The following is a 21370-nucleotide window of genomic DNA, read 5'->3' on the forward strand; positions in this document are numbered from 1 at the left end:
TGTGGGGCCGCCCGTCGCTCCATTCCTAGTCTTACCCGAAAGCGTACTCTTCTTTTGGCTTAAATCAAGTAGAAGGAACAGTTATATTTTCCCCCTTGCTCTCGCAAGACCTACTAGCCCCAATAACTTATCAGTCATGAATTTCAAACAACACAGAGCCTTTCAGGTTGTTGTTTCAGCTTTCTTTACTGGATTTTTGTTATTTGTCTTTTCTAGAAATTCCGAACAAACAAGTTGGCCTCATGGCTTCTCACATCTTTCTCGGAATACCGTGGATGACTCGGTTCTCGCTCACATCCAGAACCAAACCCTTGGAGTTCGTCTCGACAGGCTTCGCTGTTTTATAACCGTTTCTGACTGATCTTCTGCAGTTTGAGCATGTATATGCTATAGGATTCAAAGAGCGGACCGACAAACGTGACTTTCTTACATTGGCAGCCTCGGTAACCGGGTTCAAAGTGGAATGGCAGGAGGGGGTAAGGCCAGATGAACTGCTACAGAAGGCCATGCCAAATGTGTGTCTCCCTAGTGACTCAAGGGACTTTGGTATTGATACATGTCAACACAGGGAGCGAACCTTAACGACACAGAGCCTAGCATTATTGCAGCCTGGCGCGCCCACATGAACACATTAATCAGGTACAGGTTTGAGAGATATCCGCCAAATACCTAGCGCTAATATTCAGATCGCTAGTGTTATTGAAAATGGCTATTCCACAGCCCTGATTTTCGAAGATGACGCGGATTGGGATGTGAACATCAAGTCCCAGCTACGCGAGTTTGCCCGCGGGTTGCACGCCCTACAGGAGAAGGAAAAAGTGTCCAAGGAAGCACCGTACGGAACCGACTGGGATGTTCTTTGGATTGGAGGATGTGGCACCGGCCCGGACAAAAACCAAACCAGGTTCTATGCCATTCCTGATGACCCAACAAACCCACCTGCCCGGGCACAATCCACTCTTGGTGGGCCTCTCAAATCATGGACTGAGCAATTCTCGCAAGACTCCACGCGGTTCATCTTCAAGGCTGAATCCGGTATCTGTACAATTGGCTATGCGATCACGCGCAGAGGAGCGCAGAAGATCCTCGCGGCTCTTGCTATTGATCATCTTGGGCAGCCGTTCGATAATGCTTTAAGTACATTATGTGGCGGGGTGGGTGATCGCCGACGGATCGAATGCTATGCGCCATTCCCTCAGCTGGTTAATACTCACCGTCGAGCCGGTTCTTCGTCCCGAGACTCGCAAATCGTCGCGAATGGTGATGATACATGGCACGACGAGGAGTCATTCGCTATTGTATATAGCGCCAAGCGCAATATACACCGGTTGGTTGCTGGTGAGGAGACTGTTTACTCGCAGTATGGCGAAATGTCCTGGTCTCAAGAAGAGCTGTCCATGAAGCAATTCGCGTATCCTGAAGGGCATCTGGTTACTTAATCTATTATTTTTATAGTTTCTTAGCGCTGAATACTCCAGTCTTTATAATAATTTGCCAAGCGTCTTCCTTCTAAACAGTCTGCCAATCTTAATTCATAGTTTATTAAGACAGCCTCGGCGTCTAAAGAGTCAGTTACTAGCCTTATCTAATATGGATGAGTCGTTTATACCATAGTCAGCCGTAGCCGTACGAATTGCCCTATCTGATAGAGGTAGGTGTTATGTCTTGTAGAAAAATCTTGTAGTACGACTGCGGAATAGTAGTCAAAAGCTCATAGAATATTCAGCACGGCAGCATAACCGCTAACTTCTGATAATTCTGATTTGGCAAAGATTGTTGCGGATTTTTATTTTTGAGCGCCCAGTACATTGAGCTTCTTGATCTAGAAGAAGTGTTGTACCGTGTACGGTATTTTATGATTCAAGTAGAATAGCGGCAGCATCCTGACGGATCGGATTCATCACAGCTGGCCGACCGGTCGTAAACTCTCTTGCCCATCACTGCGAAGGCTTTGGGGGCGTCGTTCCCCAACCAACCTTCCAATTTTGGCCTCGGATAGGAGCGAAGAGCTCCTCCAAGGCGGGTTTACTGCTTATCATTGCCTGGTCGTATAGAGCATCAACAAGAGTCTCGAGCGTTTTGAGGTTCGGCTCGACACCGTAAACCCAGGCATCTCCTCCAAAGATCTGGTCAATTTCGTCGATCTCGGCAGCCAGCCACGGCAGCATATATCTTAGAGCGTCCAAAAAGCGCATACGGACCCTCGCAACCTCCTTTGCATCATTGAAAGCGTTGAAGAGACTTGACGGCAGCCAAGGATACTTGTCGACGAGCTCCCGCTTCACGACCACCGTATGCATAATTGGAAAGACACCTTTGTCCTTAAAGTATGTTTTCTCCACGTCCTTGAAATTGGGGAATAACCTTTTAACATGCTCCGCGGTACGAAAACACGGCGGAAGGTCCGCCCCGATCGTTGCAGCGATATCGCCGTCCTCCAACATCTGGCTCAGCGACTTGCCGCTATTATTCTGTGTAATGTTCACAGACTCTACCAGGGGCATCGCTGTCGGTTTACCATACCCTTCGGCGCTCACAAAGGAGCCCTGGACCCAATGAATGCTGTCAAGATCGACGCCATGTTGCTTGAGCACTGAGCGAATCCAGACTGCGGCCGTCATGGTGTAAAGCGGCACCCCAATCTTTTTGCCATTCAAATCCTTCGGTTCTTTGACAATAGTACTATTCACGGCAATGTATCCATGCCGAAATGCTCTGGAAGGAAACACTGGTATCGCAACAAAGTCGCGGAGACCCATCGCGTATCGGCAAATATATTCGCTGAGACTGAGTTCCGATGCATCAAATTCTTTGCCCCCGGCCATCCGATCAAAGATATCTCGTGGATGATGGAGAGCCAGGAAATTAAGGTCGATGCCCTCTGGCACCACCTCACCTGACTGCAGCGGCTGGAAACGGTCGTACAGCAGACCTGCAAAGGTGATGGGAACTTTGTGGGATCCCATGGCGGAAGGCGAACTCACAAGCGACACACTCGGACTGTTGGAGGTCATAAACTAGCCTGCTCAATTTATTATATCAGCTATTTCACGCCATTTATCGCGTGGGCCTCAAACCCCGTTCCCAATGCGGGGCAAGCCCGGAAACTCGGCATTTCCATTATCGGTGTGGGGCTCCAACCCCACTTCTCCTGAACCTTAATCCCCGCAAAACAGAAAGTTAAGCTTTGTCGTTATCCCCCGCGGAGCTCCTACAGGTGGCCCGTACTCCGGGATTTGTTGAATACCCCCAGGTGTTCCTCTTAGCGTCAACTCGAGGAAAGGGCTCGGTCTTCGGTCGAGGATGATGTTACCATACAGCATGCTAGCCACCACAATACACATTTTAGTTACTTCGTATTAGTCATGCGCACCCCTCCATTGCATCGTAAGCACTAGACAGCACTCTCAGCTAGATCTTGACTAGACAGATAATCTGACTTAGAAAATCTGACTGGTCTTCCTACCTTTTTCCTCTTACACAATCGTCGTATAGTCTCGAATTAACTACCCTTTCGCAAAAGACAGCTTTCGTGAGATCATCATGGCCGAGGAAGTCGAGAAGGTTCAGCACCCTCATGGCGAATTCGCCGACCAAGACATTGTCACGGGCAGGACGTCCAAGTACGGTATCATCTTACGCCCTCAGCCGACGAATGACCCAAATGAGCCATTGGTAATATCATAGCTGCAAAGAAGCGACCTGATTGTGCTAACAGACATAGAATTGGCCGCAATGGGAGAAGTATGCGACATATCTCGTCCTCTGCTGGTTCACCTTTCTGGCGTTCATGAATTCTTCTGCGTTCACAGTTGCCGTTAAGTCAATCGTGGAAGAATTTGGCAAGACGCCGACAGAAGCAAGCTACTTGAGTAAGAATTCTACAGTTCCAACCATTTCCCACGATTTCTGTTTTTTCATTGCCGCTAACATGCTAGTAGCATCGCTACAGGTACTTGCGATGGGCTTTGGTGCTGTGTTTTGGGTGAGTGCCTCTCGGCATCTACACATTCACCGCCTGCGTTAACATTCTCGCTGTAGATGCCAATGTCCAGAAATATTGGCAAACGTCCCGTGTACCTTCTTTCAATTCTCTTCCTGTGCGTCACCAACATCTGGAGCTACTTTTCCAAGTCATACGGTAATCTCCTGGCATCGCGACTAGTCGGGGGTTTCTTGACCGCGGCTTCAGACGCCCCTGTGTCCAGCGTAGCGGCGGACCTTTTTTATTTTCACGAACGGGGCCGTACTTTGATGATTTTTAATATAGCTATATCGTCAGGCGCCTTTCTCGGGCCCTTCATTAATGCCTACATCACCCAGTACTTGGGCTGGCCCTGGATGTGCGGTGTGATGGCCATCGTTTCGGGTGCGACATTCATTCTCGCCTTTCTACTTGTCAAAGAGACGGCTTATATTGTTTCCAATGGTGTACGAGATCTCGATCGGTCCGCTCAGACGTATGCGCCAAAGAGAAGCTGGGCTGCTTCACTGTCCCTAACTGCCGGCATCGACCAAGACGCATCCTTCTTCAAATGGGTGTTTGAGACCGTACAGCTCATAGCGTATCTTCCTATCTGGTTCAGCGGACTGACCGTGGGACTGTTTATCGGGTGGTGAGTCTTGATATTAACAACAAGAGATGAAATACACGCTATTGCTGACTATGTATGCAAGCAACATTGCGATCCAGCTCACAGCTTCTCAAACATTTACGGCTCCACCCTACTCCTGGTCACTGCATAGCGTTGGACTACTGTCCCTGTCGGGCTTCACGGGCTCTCTGCTCAGCTTCTTCTTTGGTGGTTGGCTCATTGACTGGATCGCCACTCGCGCTACCAAGCGCCATGGCGAGCATGTAGAACCGGAGTATAGACTTCCGGCAATGATGATACCGGCTGTAATCGGACCCATGGGTTTGTTAACCTTCGGACTAGTGATTGCGACAGGGAAATCTTGGGCCGGTGCCGCCATCGGATATGGCATGCAAGGATTTGGTGCGACGGCTGCTGCGAATATCGCCGTCACCTACGTGGTAGATGCATATCGCCCAGTGAGTGGTATCTTCCTTGTGGTACCATCAAGTAATGGCATGGCTGATATAGTAATGATTCAAAACAGGTCGCTGGGGAAACTATCGTGATCGTATTCGTTCTTCGAAACGTGATCGTCTGCCTCATCTCCACTTACATTTCCAAGTGGTTCGAAAGCCAAGGGTTGAAGAACGCCTTCGGAGAGCTAGTTGGCGTGGCTTACATTATCTTGTCGTTCACTTTGCTCATGTATTTTGTCGGCCACCATCTTCGGCAATTTACTATGACGTATGGCCTGATGACCAAGTATACAGAGCGCTAAGGGTAAAAGGTTCTTTTTTAGCGTTATCAATGCCTCTTGTTGGTACAGTCTTCGAGGGCTTAATTCATATCATAGAGACCGATTATGCCTTATTCAGCCTATAGGCTAAGACGCACTCATCCGTCCAAGTTTTGACCTTGAATGGCAAAACTCGGCAGGATGATATTCGAGCGAGGACAATTTGCTAATCGTCTCCCTGTCTAAAGAACCGAAGCAGGGTGATACCGCCTTAATGACAAGCTGCTTATTTACTTGGTGTAATTAAAAAAACCATATCGATTGAGCTTTACCCGTAAGTAGACCTATGACTCGAGACATATGAAGAAACGCGTAAGACTAGGCTCACACGGTAAAAGTATCAAAAAGTAGAAATTATGTTGGCGAGTGCTCAGCTTGCTATCCGGCCTTCGTATTCCTGGGAACTTTATCCTTGAGGCTGAGTAGAAACTACTTCATGCACGTCAGCAGTAGTGCTGATTACTCTCGTAAAGATTCCGAGAACCAGCTCATTTAGGTTTTGTTACTTAGTGATCAGCAAGCGAACCTCATATTTTCATTTAACCGTACCTTCTCCCCGTCGTCACGATTACCTGTCTTATGTCAAATAATACCACACCCCGCAGTTTGACCCGCTTATCGCCGTCCGAAGATGCAATCCTCACTATCACTGACCGAGCTTGCTAAGAGCATTTTGGAAGATGCTCAAACGTTAGACAGTTTCTTATCTTCACATAATCTTCCCCAGCCTTCCTTTGCCGCTGACGGCGTCAAAGACTTTCCTGTGAGCACCGAGCATGCCGATATCCATGCCATCCGACACCGGCTTATTGATGCGACAAAAGAACTGCGGGACCTTGTCGTCGGGCCTAAAGATACCATTAAATGGATGATCATGAACGTCAGTAACCTAAACTCAAGAAAATCACGTTGTTCAAAGGGAAATGTTTCATTCTGCCCTGTCCTTTCTCTCGTAGAATTATCCTTCCTCTCGTGGAATGATCGAAGCAAACTCTCATGTTTTATTCTCTATTAACGCTCCATGTGTCTCAGGATCATACTCTGGCAGCCAGCCTACATGCTATTTCTCACTTCAAGGTCGCCCAGGTTGTTCCGAAGGAGGGATCAATCTCTTTCGCCGAGCTTGCCCGAGCCACCGGTCTTACCGAACTTGACGTTGCTCGCTTCGTCCGCCGCACAGCCATCAACCACATCTTTGTTGAGCCTACCCCCGGCCACGTCGCGCACACAGCCACTTCAGCCCTTCTATCTGCGGATCCACAGATGCAGGCACTAGTTGCTCATATGTCCGAAGAGGCCTTTCCTGCATCAGCTAGGATAGTTGACGCGCTAGAGATGTCTAATGGTAGCGGAGAGCCACGCAACAGCCCCTTCGCCTTGGCCTTCGGGACAAGTTTTTTTGAACGAAAAGTGGAGCAGCCGGAAACAATGCATCGATTCGGGCTTGCGATGAGCAGCTGGAGTGAAGGCGATGGGATCCGGCAGATGCGCGATTGCTACGACTGGGCCACTCTGCCTGCGGGGGCAAAGGTCGTGGATCTCGGCGGCGCGTTGGGCCACATATCTCTCGGCATCGCAGAAAGGTTTGAAGACTTAGAGTTCGTTGTTGAAGACCAAGGCCCCCTAATGGAGCAGGCGTGTCGTTTAATATCCTCGTATCCAGAGAGAATCGCAAAGAGGGTGAAATTTTTGCCTCACGACTTTTTCCAGCCTCAACCGGCAGAGGCCCGGGCGGCAGATGCTTACATTATGAGGTATATCCTACACGACTGGTCCGATACTTCTGCGAAGAAAATTCTCAAGAATATCTTCAAGGTGATGAGGGAGGATAGCAGACTAATCATCGCCGATGCGGTGATGCCACCGGCGGGAGTGCTGCCGAAATGTCAGGAGGAAGTGCTTCGGAGCTTTGACGTGGTGAGTAACTATGAATCTGAATCAAAGATTGGACGTGGATGAGTTAGTGGCTGATTACTGTCTCAGAGTATGCTTGCGCAACTGAACTCCCAGGAACGGACACTGGAGATGTGGAAAGGGTTGATTGAGGAATCCGGTGGCGGGCGATGGAAGATCACTGGTATTGTTAGCCCGCCGAAGGGTGAATCTATTACGATTCTTGAGGTCAAGTCCTCCTAAAGGCTTCAGCCAGCCCTGCGATCGTACCTCAGCCTCGTCGATTTATGGGTGCATTCCGGTCCACCAGCATTTTCAGGACCGGCATGCCCTTGGGTCTCAGGCTGTTGGCCTGCTCGGCTGACCGAACGCCCGCGCGCTCTTTCTGCACTATCTCACCACTTTGTGTTATCCGGCTGTATATCTTTTTGTCTTCCAGATAGCTTCCGTTTCTTTAGTTCAATCAGCCATCAGGTTATTCTGTTTTTTTCTTTGCTGTTGTTTCCTTTCGCGTAGGTCTGACGCCCAGGTCGCTCTCGCTCCCTTGTCCGCTCCCGCCGGCTCATCAAATCTGTTACATGATGAAATAGACCCAGTCCAAGCTTACCTACTCTTTATTTATGTGATTGTGAACTCATCCATCGTAAATTATAAGGATAATCGCTCCCAGTGGCGTCAAAATATGGCCACAGGCCTCCGCAGGTGTGTAGACTTGCCAAAGATTCGGCTAGGCCTCATTTGACTAGGTGAGACCGAAGAGCTTGAAATTTGAAACCAACAAGTAAAAGTGGTCAAAAGAATGACCCTTCCCCAATGGATGTCATTCAGTCTACAGATGAATCGATTGACAACAACATCAACGTCAATCAACATTGTACGACCGTCAACGTAGCAACCATCAACACCTACAATTCCCAAAGGTGTTGGGTCCTGGCGGGTCAGATAACATTCGGATTTGTAATCCACCACCTCATCGACGGCGGAGTCGAAAACGTATATTTTGTCCACTTCATTGAATATTTATGTATGAAGAAGCTATTGACGCTGAATAATACGCGCGCACAATTTTAAAGAAAACAACACCCGTCACACTCCGAGTACCGCGTCGCATCAATGGCTGGACACAATAAACTCAATTCAGGTACGTCGAAGCCTCATCGCGCTGAGACTCCTTGTCTTGATATTAATGTTCCTTTTCCAGATGGCCAATTATATTTCATTCCTAGCCAAAATTCAGATGACCGTACGACGAGACGTTTGGCCAGATCACATGCTGTAGCGCGGGGCATTCAGAACAAACGAAAGCTTGAGCAAAATTCGGGTTTGAATTTCCATGCAGTATCTCTAGAACATATCGGCCGACCCTCGAGCAAAAGGAGGCAAGGCCAAGCTCTTATCATGTCACCAAACTTCCTATCCGCAGGCCCGTCCGATCCGTTCCAAATGCTTGCTGCAGAATCGCCCAGACTGCAGGCATTGTTTGATCAGCGTGAGATCCTCGCAAATCTCAAAAGTATATAAGGGAAACTAACAATGAATCATCCAGACAAGGCCCAGTATGCCACGAAGCCAATCTTTAGTGTTTCAGACGAGCTTGTGCTTCAAAATTTTCGCTCGGTTCTTCGGGAAGGGCTAGATGACCACGCCCTTCTGAGTGCCATTATGCTCACATATGTATATGCGACCACTGCTGGAAGCATCGACAGAGAAGTTCTCCGGTACCAGGTGGAGGCTTTGAGCTCCATTCGTCAAAGCATGAGTTCTCCGAATAAGGTTACAAAAGTATCGACACTAGGGGCCATTCTGCTACTCGCCGGCATAGAGGTCCGTATAGATCTCTCTTGACTATTGAGATATATGTCAGAACTGCGGCCAGAAAAGCTGACAATTGAATGATACAGGCTCGGCTTGGATTGCCGCGCCAAGTCCAACTTCACATGGGGGCAATAAGACAGCTTCTTGACGTATGTCGAAGAACGGGTGTGTACTTGAGTGACGGTATCAAACGTGCAATCTTCTGGTGAGTGGCTATGCAAAACTCATGGCAGCTTGTTCTTATGATACTCAATTCTTACGATACTTGACAGGTCCGATTTGAATGCCTCGGTCATGACAGGGTCGAGCCGAGTTGTTGATCACACAACCTTTTCCGAGCTTCAGTGGAGAAGAGATCCCTTCTCCCCGAGTTACTTTATCCTGCCACCTGGATTCCAATCCCAGTCCTATTTACTGGACCGAGATTTTGTTGAGGTGCTCAAAGATGTCTCTGCATTGCAATGCATCCGAGACTCCGCCTTATTTTCTAGAGAAGATGTAATATCGATGGCACATATTGATAATCACCAAGCATCTATTCAGTCAAGGCTGATGAGCTTACCAACTTGCTCGCTTGTGGCGGAGTGTTGCCATCTAGCGGCATATCTATGCTCAACTATGCTGCGCTGCAAAATTTGGCGTGCTTCGACTATACCTGTAAGTCCACACACGGATTCTTTTCTCTGTCACAACTTAGCCCCGTAGTAATTTTCGCTGACTTTTATGCCATAGTCCCACCTTTCATTACAGCTACTATGTAAGCTTCAACAAGCAAACGACGATAGCATATGGGACGGTCGACCTGGCTTGCTAGCTTGGCTCCTACACATTGGCGGGGCTTTTGCGCCCATGGGAACTATACGGTCGGAATACGCGGCACTGTTGCAAATGAACCGCAGAACCAGGCTCAGAGGGCTGTATACGTCATGGCCAGAAGTACTTGAGATCCTAAAGCAGTTTATTTGGTCAGACAAGGCATTCATGTCACAAGTCAAAGCATTCTGGGAAGAAATTGTGGTTTAGACTATTTCAATACAGATTTGGTCCGATGGCTATGTTTGATTTCACTTGTCATGTGAGAATATCTTCCGCCTTGTAAGCAACACAATCGACAGCTTTTCTTGCTAGCTATGGGAAGTTCTTAGCATGGAATTAATACGCTTCGTTGTATGTTCTTTGTATGAACTTCATGAGAAAACTCTCGGGCTCGTAGATTTAGTCATTCCCGAGGTCAAAAGTATGATCTGACCAACCAGGGTGTTAAGCTTTTCATGACGCCGGCTATCAACAATTATTTGAACGCGGAGGCTGTGAAAATCCACCACCCTATTTGTAATCAGCCGCTGACTGCCACGATGACACGAGTCTTGGCTCAGTACCAGACCTTTACCCCGCTAGCCTCATCTGGAGGAGAGATGATTGGCCGAATACGCAGAGCCATACCCAGACATAGAGCGTTTATTGGCTTTTCCCTAATTGGAAGCATCTCTTTTCCCTTTTGGGAAGTATCTACTTTCCCTTTGCAAAGGATGATTCTATCACATTCATCCGACGACTACGGTAGGCTCTCCACCGAACGATGGGTACAAATACTTGGATATCCGCGATGTCAAGGTATCGAAATATTCATCGTTCTACCATAATCGAGAGCCAGCATTCAAAAATTCGTGACCATGTCTCAATCGCGTCTTTTCAAGCCCCTTATGATAGGCGATATGGAAGTAAAGCACCGCATCGGGATGGCTCCACTGACTCGTCTCCGAGCGACTGGCGACCGAGTACCTACATCCTTGATGAAGGAATACTATAGCCAAAGGGCCGCCGTACCTGGCACCTTGATCATCACTGAGGGAACCTTTATATCGGCAACCTGTGGTGGCTTCCCCAACGGACCAGGATTATGGCGCGATGACCAAATCGCTGCTTGGAAAACCATCACCAACGAAGTCCATAGCAAAGGATGCTACATATTTTGTCAGCTCTTCGCGATGGGTCGTGCTGCGGATGTCGACTTGGCCAAAAAGGAGGGGTTCGACATCGTAGCACCTAGTGCCATTCCGATAGAAGAAAGCGCTGCGGTTCCCCGAGCTATGGTCATCAAGGAAATCGAGCAGATAGTTCAGGACTTTGTGGACGCTTCCAGGAACGCCGTCGCAGCCGGGTTCGACGGAGTCGAAATTCACGGTGCTAATGGCTACCTCCTCGACCAATTTATTCAAGATGTCAGCAATGTACGCTACGATGAGTACGGCGGCAATGTGGAGGACAGATCACGCCTTATTGACAACGTGATCAGGTCTGTTGCCAACGCCATCGGTGCTCAACGTGTCGGACTCCGTCTCAGCCCCTGGAGTAGGTTCCAGGGCATGAGAATGAAGGATCCAATTCCACAGTTTACGGATGTCATCAAAAAGGCCAGGCAGGCGGATATCGCATATCTTCACCTCGTGGAGTCACGGATCTCCGGTGCCATGGACTACGATGGCCACGACAGACTGGATTTTGCGTTCGCTCTGTGGAATGGACCTCTACTTGTTGCAGGTGGATATACGCCACAGGAGGCCCAAATTCTTGTGAATGAAAAGTATCCGGACAATGACATCATGGTCATATTTGGCCGATATTTTATATCCAATCCGGACCTGGTATACAGAATGCAGGAGGGTCTGGAGCTCAATGCATACAACAGGGAAACGTTTTATGTCTCCGAGTCGGTGGCAGGCTATTCGGATTACCCGTTCAGCAAGGAATATCTGACAGGAAGGCAAGAAATGTCTTGTTGACTTGGTTATGAAGATACATAGACTAGACACAGCTTAGTCGTAGAATTTCAAACCAAAAAAGCGAGATATTCAGACACGTGGTTGGCTTGAAATCAACAAACTCTTTCCTTCATTCCATGGGTCCTACTTCTTCCAGAAGCTCATCGAATCTCTCCAGTAGGGGTCTGCCGCCGACTATGGGATTACCAGTCATGGTATATTTCCCACAGTGCCCATGCTCGGCCGCTTCTGCATTTCGGTAAAAATTTGGCCACAGCATCAATTGAGCTTCTTGGCCGTACACGAATTCTATGTGGTGTGGTTGGCCCACATCTTTGTAAAGAAATGAAGTTGACGTCTCTCATTGCACAAAGTCCTGACAATTAATCCCTCAGACCGGTTCACGAATGCCCAGGTGCCTTTCAGCTTCGAAATTTGAGCCTTATAGGCTTCGGTCGCAAGTGCCGGAAAGTGAATCCAGAAAACATGAACGTAATATTTGAGAAAGATCTCGATGTGGACGATCCTGCGATATGTCTCATGAGAGGACGCGTGTATTATTTTTCTACTCTGGAGATTCTCCCGATAGAGTTGGGCCGAAGGCGAGGCTGTGAACTCTCTCTAGTCCAAAGTTATCTTCCATCCTTTATAACAGGCATTAGCCGAGTCTTGCCCGTTTGATACGCGACTCACCTGTTACCAGAAGAATCATGTTAGGGCGCTGTAGTCTTGCCCACCCAGATCCCTGATGTCCAGGGGCCCGAATCAGTGGCTGTACTATTCCAGCCCATTCGGTATCCAGCTCCACATCTTAAAAACTTGCAGGTTGCTCCAGATAAGAGTTTTTTGATTAAGGTTCGGTGATCTATCTGCAGTAGGATTCGCCATGAGTGAAGATTTGAGAATGCTGCATAGTAACCTAGAGCATTATTTGTATCTTTCTCTCTCTTTATTATACCTCTGACACAATGTTATAACAATGTGTTCATAATGTTCATAATACTGGCATGCAGAGGTCTGGAGTTTCTAGGACTGGTTCTAGAAGTCTAATAAATTGGAGGCAAATAAGCCAAGAGTTCATGATGCGACCCAGAGAGACATCGCTAACTAATTTCAACACTAGCATGCCCTCCAGTGGCAGTCGATGCTGATTCAGCTGAATAGTTTCAATCTCAAGCCAAATTTCCTTCTCCATCTCAAACACTTGAGTTCCCGAGAACAATCCTCTTTGAGATATTGTACTTGTTATCCTCGCATATGTTAACTCCGTTGATCAGTTATAAACTGGTTAGGCCGGACTTGTTGATCATATATCGACTCAAATCAACGCAACCTAATCAAGTAATGCTAATTATGCTAATTAAAGAAAATGCTTTAATTCAATTTCGGGACCTTGGGGTTAGGAAACTTTTAGAACCCGAAAATTAGAACGAGATCTAGTTACTAAAACATCATTAGACGAAAATTAGCTACCCGGGCTATGTAGCATCGTTTAAACTAGCTATATTGTATTAAGTATCTCTAACCTACCTATATGTATAATTCACACGAATTTTTCTTTTCCACTGGTCATGGCAGCGTGTCGTCTTGTAAAAAATGTAATCAATCGTTCTGAGAAAAACCCAGGTTAAGTTCATGAACGAATATATAGCTAATTAAAGTATAGCCAGGAAGATTAGACAAACGAAAGACAGTCAATATGTTCATTCAAGAAGAAGAAAAAGTAGTGCCTTTCGCTTAAAGAAGAAGGTGCCACGCAGTCAAAAGACCGAAGATGGATACGAGCGATTCGGAAAGCAAAGCAAATTGAGAGGACGAGACGCCTGTGTAGACTGGCTGGCTTGCACTTGTTGTGAATGAAGCACCAGCGTGAGAAGATGACATCAAGGTGCTACTTCCAGGCGCAGAACCGGTGCCAAATTTGGGGCCGGAGCTAGGAACAGGGCTGGAGCTGGATCCACTAGAAGGTATAGAGCCAGCAGCATGAATCGCAGTTCCAGTAACAATGGCCTTAGAAAACGATTCGGAGCCAGTAGAGCCGGAGCCAGTAGAGCCGGAGCCAGTAGAGCCGGAGCCAGTAGAGCCGGAGCCAGTAGAGCCGGAGCCAGTAGAGCCGGAGCCAGTAGAGTCGGAGCCAGTAGAGCCGGAGCCAGTAGAGCCGGAGCCAGTAGAGCCAGAGCCAGTAGAGCCAGTGCCAGTAGAGCCAGTGCCAGTAGAGCCGGAGCCAGTGATGGAACCAGAACCAGAGCTGAAGTCACTTGTAGGAGCAGAGCTAGCAGGATAAACTGTAGTTCCAACGGCAGTGGTCTCAGTAACCGCATGAGCAGTTCTCAAAGCATAGGGGCAGTTGGTAACAGTCGGTGCGCACTCGTAGATTGTGAAGACCCGGGTAGAGTAAATAGTCTCAGTGATTGGGTTCCCTCCAAAACCAGAACCAGAACCAGAACCAGAGCCAGAGCCAGAGCCACGGGTAGTTGCAGAAGAAGAAGTAGCAGTAGCAGTCGCAGGGCAGACTGTCGTCGATACAACAATGACCTCAGTGGTAGTATACGTAGTCTTATCGCTTGCTGGGCAATCGGTGACTGTTGATGGGCAAGTGGTGATAGTAGCGGTGCGGGTTGAGAGAACGGTCGAAGTGGTAGATCCGGCGCCACCAGATTCACCTTGGGGTGTGTTAGAGCCAGATCCTCCACCAGGAGCAGTGGTCGTGCTGGATCCGGAGCCTGAGCTGTTTCCACCACCGGGAGCGGAGGTCATGCTGGAAGAAACGCCAGAAGATGAGCTATTTCCACTGTCAGTGTTGCTAGAAGTAGTAGATGCTGTGGTGTAAGAGGCAGCAGAAGTAGCAGCCACCGACGAGGATACAGCTCTAGTTGAAGATGGTCTAACTCCGACCGAGGATGGCGTAGTTCCGGAGGATGACTTGACAGCGCTAGATGAAGATTTCCTGGTTCTAGTTTTGCATCCCTTAGACGAGGGCCGAGCTCTAGTTGAAGATGGTTTCACTCTGGCCGAGGATTTGACAGTGCTGGACGATGGGTTGACTCTACTTGAAGACGGCCCAACTCTGGATGGGGACGACGCGAGTGTGGCTGAGGATGCAATGACTCTGGATGAAGACGATCCAACCAAGGGTGTAGTGGATGCAACTCTGGATGAGATGACTGAGCTGGGGGTTGGCGTAGGTGTCGAAGATGAAATAGTCGAGTAGGAAGTAGTGCACACCTGGGTTTCTCCTTCGATCTGGAAGTTATCCCATCCCATATACCATGGGGAATTGCGACCGGAACCACAATCTGGAGCGAAGACCAGGGTATGACTGGTCGCTGTGGCTGCAAAGGTCAAGGTATGTGCTGTCCATGTAGTGGATGCGTCGTAGGTAATATAGGCGATTTTGTTGGCGGTGGTATCCAAGTAAACAGAATCCCAGCAACCAGCTATAGCACCTAGGTTCTGAGGTAGGTGGTTCCAATACGTGATCGTATATGTAGAGCCAACTACAAGATTGGAAACCGTTTGAGAAAGGTGAAACTCGTGATTGTAGCCGTACGTTTGGAAGTAATAGGACCCATCTTCGGCTGAGCCTTGGGCGTCTGATGTGCCAACCTGTACGACGCTGTAAGACTCCGCGTAGGAATTGCTGACGGTCCAGTCATCAAGTGATCCGGACTCAAAGTTGGGATTCTGGAAAATTTGGACGTCCGTGCTGGTAGAGCACGAGACAATAGGAACGCTGTTGGCGAATCCGGGGGCGACTTGGCTCAAGAGAGCGAAGAGAGGGAGAATAACTCCGGATGAAGCCAGCATCTTAAGCGTATTAATATCGTCCAAGGCGAACAAGATAATACACAGACTTCGGGAACTCCCAATGAAGGGGAGGAAAGCAAACAAACAAACAAAAAAGAAAGAAAGAATGTACGGCCTCACGAAGATAGAACGAGGGACTAGGAGAGGTTAAGTAGTATGCCATCAAGGGACTTTGGGGGAGGCTCCTGAGATAGTACATAGTGATATGGCGGCGATCCCGAGAACTAAAGGAATGAATAAGCGAGGAATTTCCCACGCAGCTGGGCCAGCCCCACCTGCCACATGGCGCAAATTCGGTTGACCAAGTGAGCCATTGAGCGAGAGGCTATGGTGGTGGACTGGCTTTCCTACTCTGAGGATGGACATTATTGCCGGTGGCGGAGATTTAACAAGTCGAAAGACCCTAAAGACCCTAAAGATCCCTTGAGGCTATGGTATCCTATTGTGGGGGCCGTATGTTGCTATGTGGAGCCGGAACTACTTGAATCACGCATGGATCCATTTCCAAGGTTCTAAATGAGCTTATCCGACCCGTGGAGGCCGGAGCTGCCGCCACACAATCGATCCTGGGAATTATAGCCGAGCACGAATCTCAAAAATCAGCTGCGAAGCACTCAAGCTGTAATAGGAACCGAAATGATAAAGCCGCCTCATATCATTCTCCAAGGATCCGTTTTAAATGAGAGTATTGGGGGAAAGGCGCAAGGATTTGACTGGAAGAAACAGCATTCAAGGCTCGTCCTCAATCTGGCCTAGTGTTCGCCGGTGGCGCCGGTCCCAACAGGAAAAGGGAAAGCGCAAGCCCTATGGCGACACTATTGGTGACTAAGTGCTGCAATCGGCTAATATCACTGTGGTTCAGGCTCAGCAACCTGGAAGTGGGGGAGTTCATGCCTGCCAGTGATCATTATTGTTGCCGAAAAAATCTGATTTTTATTCAGGCGCCGGTCTTTTGTCTTCATAAAAAAGGGGCTCTTAGAGCCAAAATGAGAACGCCACCGAAAATAACTTGTACATAGGTGAGCAATTTAAAGCGACAGAGGACCTTATATGAATGGGCGTTGCATCCAGAGGAAGTTGTTCGTGTGTGAATCTATACAGTCGTCCAACTTTAGTCACTCGTTATTTTCTTTGCTGTTGAGAATTGAAATGCATTTGTCACTTCTGTTGGGGCTTGGGGGAGCTTTGCTCGCATCGGCTCGACCACTTGGAAGCGGTTCTATCGTCAAGCGATCTCTTCCTCAGGTAGGTGACAGAGTACTTGCGTTCGGTAATCGATTCCGTGTCTGACTGACCGACCAGTGTGCGAATGATGCAGTCTGGCTTCAGCTCCAGGAATCCTCGTTGCAAGCACAGGCGAGTGCGTTCTGCAGCGCGTATATCGAACACACTGCGACTCAAATTGTTACTGTATACCCGACAACAACCGCAGAGACCGCCACAATCACTGACACAATAACCGTCGATACCACTGTTACCGACACTTCAAACATCATAGACACGGTCACCTCCTGGTATTCCAGCACGGACATTATCCAAGTCACTATTACGAGCGTGATTGAGGATGTTGTCCAAACTACTGATTTCATCACAACAACTGATGCCACAGCAATTAGTACTGCCATTGATGTGGTGACAACCACTGTGACCGATACTACGCTAACCAGCACTGTGGTAAACACCGATGAGATCACTACAACAGACACCACAGTCTATGCAACGCAAACCGCGACATTGAGTATGACTATTACGGATGCTACCGTGATCAAGACGGTAACCAGTGTTCAAACTGCCACGGTCACTCTTGCCCAAAGAACAGTCGATGTCGAGACGGAGAATGATCATGAAGAAGAAGAAGAAGAAGAAGAAGGAGAAGAAGAAGAAGAAGAAGAAGAAGAAGAAGAAGAAGAAGAAGAGTTCGATAGCTGTGGAGCACCAGAGCCGGAATGCACCTCCTCCGAGTGTCTATTTAGCAGCTGGCTGTCCGAAGTTAGCACAATCGCAACTAGCGGCCTTAGCAGTGCTTGCTCTTGTCTGGTTGTACCTGCTACCACCACGACCACCATAGTAACGACTGCTTCTCAAAGCACACCGGTATGCTTTTATTTGCCACCCTTTCCCCTCCCATCTTCCAGTACGAGCAGATCAACTGATCATTACAAGCAGCCTTCCATATTTGTAACTGCCACAAGTCGCGTCACAGCCTATCAGACCCAAGCCAGCAGCAGTCGCGTTGTTGTGTCTGCATCCACAATCATTGATGAGACTTCATCCATCCCCCTTTTTGTCACCCGGACTCGTACATCGCCAACCACTAAATACGTTTATGCCACTGCCTCCTCATCTGCAAGGGTAACTCGTGTTGCCACCAGCGATCAAACAGCCAGCACCACAGTAACGTCCGTCGAAACTGTGACTATTGACGAGACTGCCTCTGCGACAACTACCATAACTGCCACTGCTACCATCCTCGAAACAGCTTCCAGCACTGTTTCAATAACAGAGACCGCCACGGCAACCATTACTCCTACGGCTTGTGCCCAACTGTCAAGTCCTTACGATGATTCTGTTAATGGGGTGACATTTGATCTTGACTGCAACTATGAGTATTCTTATAGTACTAGCAAGATTGTGGGTTTGGACATGGGTTATACCTTTAAAGAGTGTATGGACGCATGTGCAGCACTGTCTACATGCAATTATTTGCAATATGACAGGTCTTCATCCGAATGTTTCCTGCTTAGTGGAATTCTCAGTGGCCAAGCCGAAAGTGGTGTAGACGTGGCATTCGCGAGCAGATGATTCATGGCCTATTCTTCTTCTATCGCCTCTTATAATGCATCTACAATCTACATTTCTTAGTATGAAACGGTGTGAGTATGTATATAATATTTTGCGGCCAGAATTGTTATACCTAGCAGATTGCATATGAAGAATCTGTGAAGCGTAAGACGGAACCTTATCCGCGAAAGTATGGTGTTTACCCGTTTGTCTCGAATACGTACCACATTCTGTATGCATTTTATGAAATGTCAGCTTCTAGCTACTATTGCAATACACACTTCTACACATCTCTAAAAGCACCCCTACGGGTCAACCCGGAAGGTCTTTCTCGTGGTTAGCGGAGAAAGATTAGTTGTTGGTGTTGGTTGTTCGACCTTCCGTCTACGAGCGTACTGCCGAGAGCGTTCCCCTCTTCAATGGCTATAGAAGGCAAGCGGGAATAGGTACAAGTGATGTCTTTCTTGGGGTTACCCATCCGTTCACAACATACATTAATACAAGATATGCGGAATAGAGCCTTGTCTTCCACTCCAGCCGAGGCTGCCAACATTACGCTACCAAATAATATGAAAGACGGATTGCAGCCGATAATTGAGACTCTTCCACAGCTTCATTTACGCGGCGAGAATGAGAATGATCAAATCAATAAAGAGATTAATGATGCTATCAAAATCCGTGACGATGAGCTCTCAAAGAAGCTAAAGCTTGAACTGAAAACGCAAACATTGCTTTAAAGAGAGCTTCTATGAATGCAGCATCGTATAGATGGAGGTTATACCTAGACTTTCGTAAAGCCCAACTTAACCCGGGCCCACCCAGACTGGGTTGGGTTTTAGGCCCCGGTAGGACTCTAATCCAGTGCTGGGCTCTGGGCCGAGAGCTCCAACTCAGCCTGGGTCCGGGCCTCCAATTTGGCCCATAAACATGACAGACATGCCAAGACCCGTGACTTTTTTTTGAATACATAAATTGTGTGGTTTTTGCCTAAGTATTAGGTATTTCCCTTATCTAAACTATAATATCGCCCGTCTATAGGTAAGTTTTAACCTAGCCTTTTATTTCCTTGCACATTTAGACACCTCTTCATATTCTGTAATTTATAGACACGCTTCGCGTGGGAGTCTGTCCAAAGGTGCATTAAAGACGTGATAGGTAGTCACGTGAAACTTAAGATTCGGGGCCCAACGTCGGAATTTCAGAGAAAACAGCTGATCAGGTACAAGATAAGCCCAAGAAAGCAGGAGGGGCGAAAGAAAGCTGCGAAGAGGTGATGACGAGTCACACAGGGCACAAGGGTGGCGGATCTTAGGAGCTCGGTGCTCCAGATCAATAGCAAAAATCCCTCATATAGAGGAGAAAGAGAAGCCAGAAAGAAACGAGACATATTGGGCGGGGGGGGACAGGAATCTATATACCACCACGCACGGAGAGGCGTAAGGACACTTAACGCTAAACCAAAAGGGATCATATTAGACCTGACAGAGTAGTTCGCTGTCCCCTTCCGATATGGGTAATACAGGGGGACAGCGGAGACACCATGGTTATGCGTGGTGTTGTGAAGGGACAATCGTGGTCTTTCCGTCTAGTTCTGTCAGGGGAGCGATTGCACTTTGTGCATCCTCAAATTGCTTCTGCGGAGTGATTGGTCGATACACTGCTTATACGCACTGGATAGGACCATGACTTGCGATTGCACCTTCGAGTCTCTCAATAATTGTAACACCCGAAGTGAGAATAAATGATACTGTATTGAGTTTAGTTGTGGTTTTGTTGTTTCAGCGCTCAACTTCATGGATCCACAGAATCTATCACTCTGTAGCCACCTTTGACCCACCCAGAATGATTGCAGGTAACGAAACATTGTATATTCTCGTTTGCAATGGAAATGGCTTGTGTAGAGTAATGACTTTCAATAATTTGTTGATCGCCAGGTTTATCGATACACGCAAGTGGATCTCTTACCCCAACCAAGGCATTTTGAGCTTTGGGGAATTCCGGTTTGTCCCTACATTATATGGTTGCACAGCTTGTACAGATAGGCACACCAGTGGCGATCGACTGCTCCGCCACACACTATGCAGGACTCTGTCAAACTTGCCCCTGAACTTAGCAACCCCTTGCTTCACATCATAATATATATAGGTAGCCCTTTTCACCCCTGCGTATCCTAGAGACATCTCTCTCAATTCTACACCAAAATCAACCATGCGGTTCACACTTCTTCTGATTACCCTCCAAGCTGGCCTTTCAATGGCCCAGTATTCTAAATACGGTTGTGAGGGAGGCTGTCCTAAACTATACGAGTGCCTTCCGAGCACTCTTTGCAATGATCCCTACGGCTGCACTGCGGGTCAAGGAGAAACGGTCTACTCCTGTGTCAAGACGTCGATACTCTGTGAGGATCCTTATGGCTGCAGCTGAAAATAAGCCAGTCGAGAATTCCACCTCGTTGAATCCACAATCTGTGAGATATGACCTTCTCTAATATAGCCTTTTCAAGCGCGTGTACTAATGACAACCAGGTGTTTCTAAATAAGTTCAAAGACGAGTGGGGATCCAATCAACAAGGAACGGAGTTCATTAGGCCTTCAAGTCTAGCTATGTCTGTCTAGTATACTACACTCAAGTTTACCTAGATCGACTCAATTTGCGTGGGCTTTGACTTCTATAATTAGCTCGATGTTATTCTCATCTCCACGTTACATTTAGGGCCAATGCACGCGAGACGCGTCTTCTAGTTATAAAGTACTAAGGCCCTAAGCTAAAATAATCAAAATGACTTAACGCACGGAAATCCCGCCTCCTAATATAGTGTAGAGCCAGTCAGACCTTGGCAAAAAAAGAAATCTATTGAACTTGTTCAGAATTATCAAGAATTACCCCTAAGCCCTGGTCAAGTAGCATATTCTATTTTATCACTATGAGCTTGTGAGGAA

General features: G+C 47.8%; 8 protein-coding genes across 8 annotated transcripts; 6 read left to right on the forward strand and 2 right to left on the reverse strand.

Moving 5' to 3' along the window:
• Nucleotides 1-136: 136 nt before the first annotated feature.
• On the forward strand, nucleotides 137-1439 carry N7503_012079 (putative LPS glycosyltransferase; the record flags this gene model as incomplete). The annotated part of the gene is made up of 4 exons (XM_057071625.1): nucleotides 137-316; nucleotides 372-515; nucleotides 569-639; nucleotides 695-1439. The coding sequence occupies 4 exons, from the start codon at nucleotides 137-139 to the stop codon at nucleotides 1437-1439; spliced, it is 1140 nt and encodes a 379-aa protein (XP_056918236.1).
• A 498-nt stretch (nucleotides 1440-1937) lies between these two features.
• On the reverse strand, nucleotides 1938-2966 carry N7503_012080 (uncharacterized protein; the record flags this gene model as incomplete). The annotated part of the gene is made up of 1 exon (XM_057071626.1): nucleotides 1938-2966. One exon carries the CDS (start codon nucleotides 2964-2966, stop codon nucleotides 1938-1940), a length of 1029 nt encoding a protein of 342 aa, XP_056918237.1.
• A 577-nt stretch (nucleotides 2967-3543) lies between these two features.
• On the forward strand, nucleotides 3544-5355 carry N7503_012081 (uncharacterized protein; the record flags this gene model as incomplete). The annotated part of the gene is made up of 6 exons (XM_057071627.1): nucleotides 3544-3675; nucleotides 3725-3872; nucleotides 3942-3985; nucleotides 4042-4616; nucleotides 4678-5053; nucleotides 5122-5355. The coding sequence occupies 6 exons, from the start codon at nucleotides 3544-3546 to the stop codon at nucleotides 5353-5355; spliced, it is 1509 nt and encodes a 502-aa protein (XP_056918238.1).
• Nucleotides 5356-6004: 649 nt separating this feature from the next.
• On the forward strand, nucleotides 6005-7509 carry N7503_012082 (uncharacterized protein; the record flags this gene model as incomplete). Its single annotated transcript, XM_057071628.1, has 3 exons — nucleotides 6005-6253; nucleotides 6406-7290; nucleotides 7357-7509. 3 exons carry the CDS (start codon nucleotides 6005-6007, stop codon nucleotides 7507-7509), a joined length of 1287 nt encoding a protein of 428 aa, XP_056918239.1.
• An 870-nt stretch (nucleotides 7510-8379) lies between these two features.
• Nucleotides 8380-10104, forward strand: N7503_012083 (N-ethylmaleimide reductase; the record flags this gene model as incomplete). The annotated part of the gene is made up of 5 exons (XM_057071629.1): nucleotides 8380-8779; nucleotides 8813-9090; nucleotides 9168-9286; nucleotides 9354-9738; nucleotides 9814-10104. 5 exons carry the CDS (start codon nucleotides 8380-8382, stop codon nucleotides 10102-10104), a joined length of 1473 nt encoding a protein of 490 aa, XP_056918240.1.
• Nucleotides 10105-10754: 650 nt separating this feature from the next.
• N7503_012084 (alkene reductase) lies at nucleotides 10755-11864 on the forward strand (the record flags this gene model as incomplete). The annotated part of the gene is made up of 1 exon (XM_057071630.1): nucleotides 10755-11864. The coding sequence occupies one exon, from the start codon at nucleotides 10755-10757 to the stop codon at nucleotides 11862-11864; it is 1110 nt and encodes a 369-aa protein (XP_056918241.1).
• Nucleotides 11865-13580: 1716 nt separating this feature from the next.
• N7503_012085 (uncharacterized protein) lies at nucleotides 13581-15650 on the reverse strand (the record flags this gene model as incomplete). Its single annotated transcript, XM_057071631.1, has 1 exon — nucleotides 13581-15650. The coding sequence occupies one exon, from the start codon at nucleotides 15648-15650 to the stop codon at nucleotides 13581-13583; it is 2070 nt and encodes a 689-aa protein (XP_056918242.1).
• Nucleotides 15651-16799: 1149 nt separating this feature from the next.
• Nucleotides 16800-18452, forward strand: N7503_012086 (uncharacterized protein; the record flags this gene model as incomplete). Its single annotated transcript, XM_057071632.1, has 2 exons — nucleotides 16800-16895; nucleotides 16953-18452. 2 exons carry the CDS (start codon nucleotides 16800-16802, stop codon nucleotides 18450-18452), a joined length of 1596 nt encoding a protein of 531 aa, XP_056918243.1.
• Nucleotides 18453-21370: the final 2918 nt, after the last annotated feature.

The sequence above is a fragment of the Penicillium pulvis genome (genome assembly GCF_028828015.1).
Source record: "Penicillium pulvis strain IBT 33274 chromosome Unknown scaffold_8_segment0_segment0, whole genome shotgun sequence".
Classification (NCBI taxonomy): Eukaryota; Fungi; Ascomycota; class Eurotiomycetes; order Eurotiales; family Aspergillaceae; genus Penicillium; species Penicillium pulvis.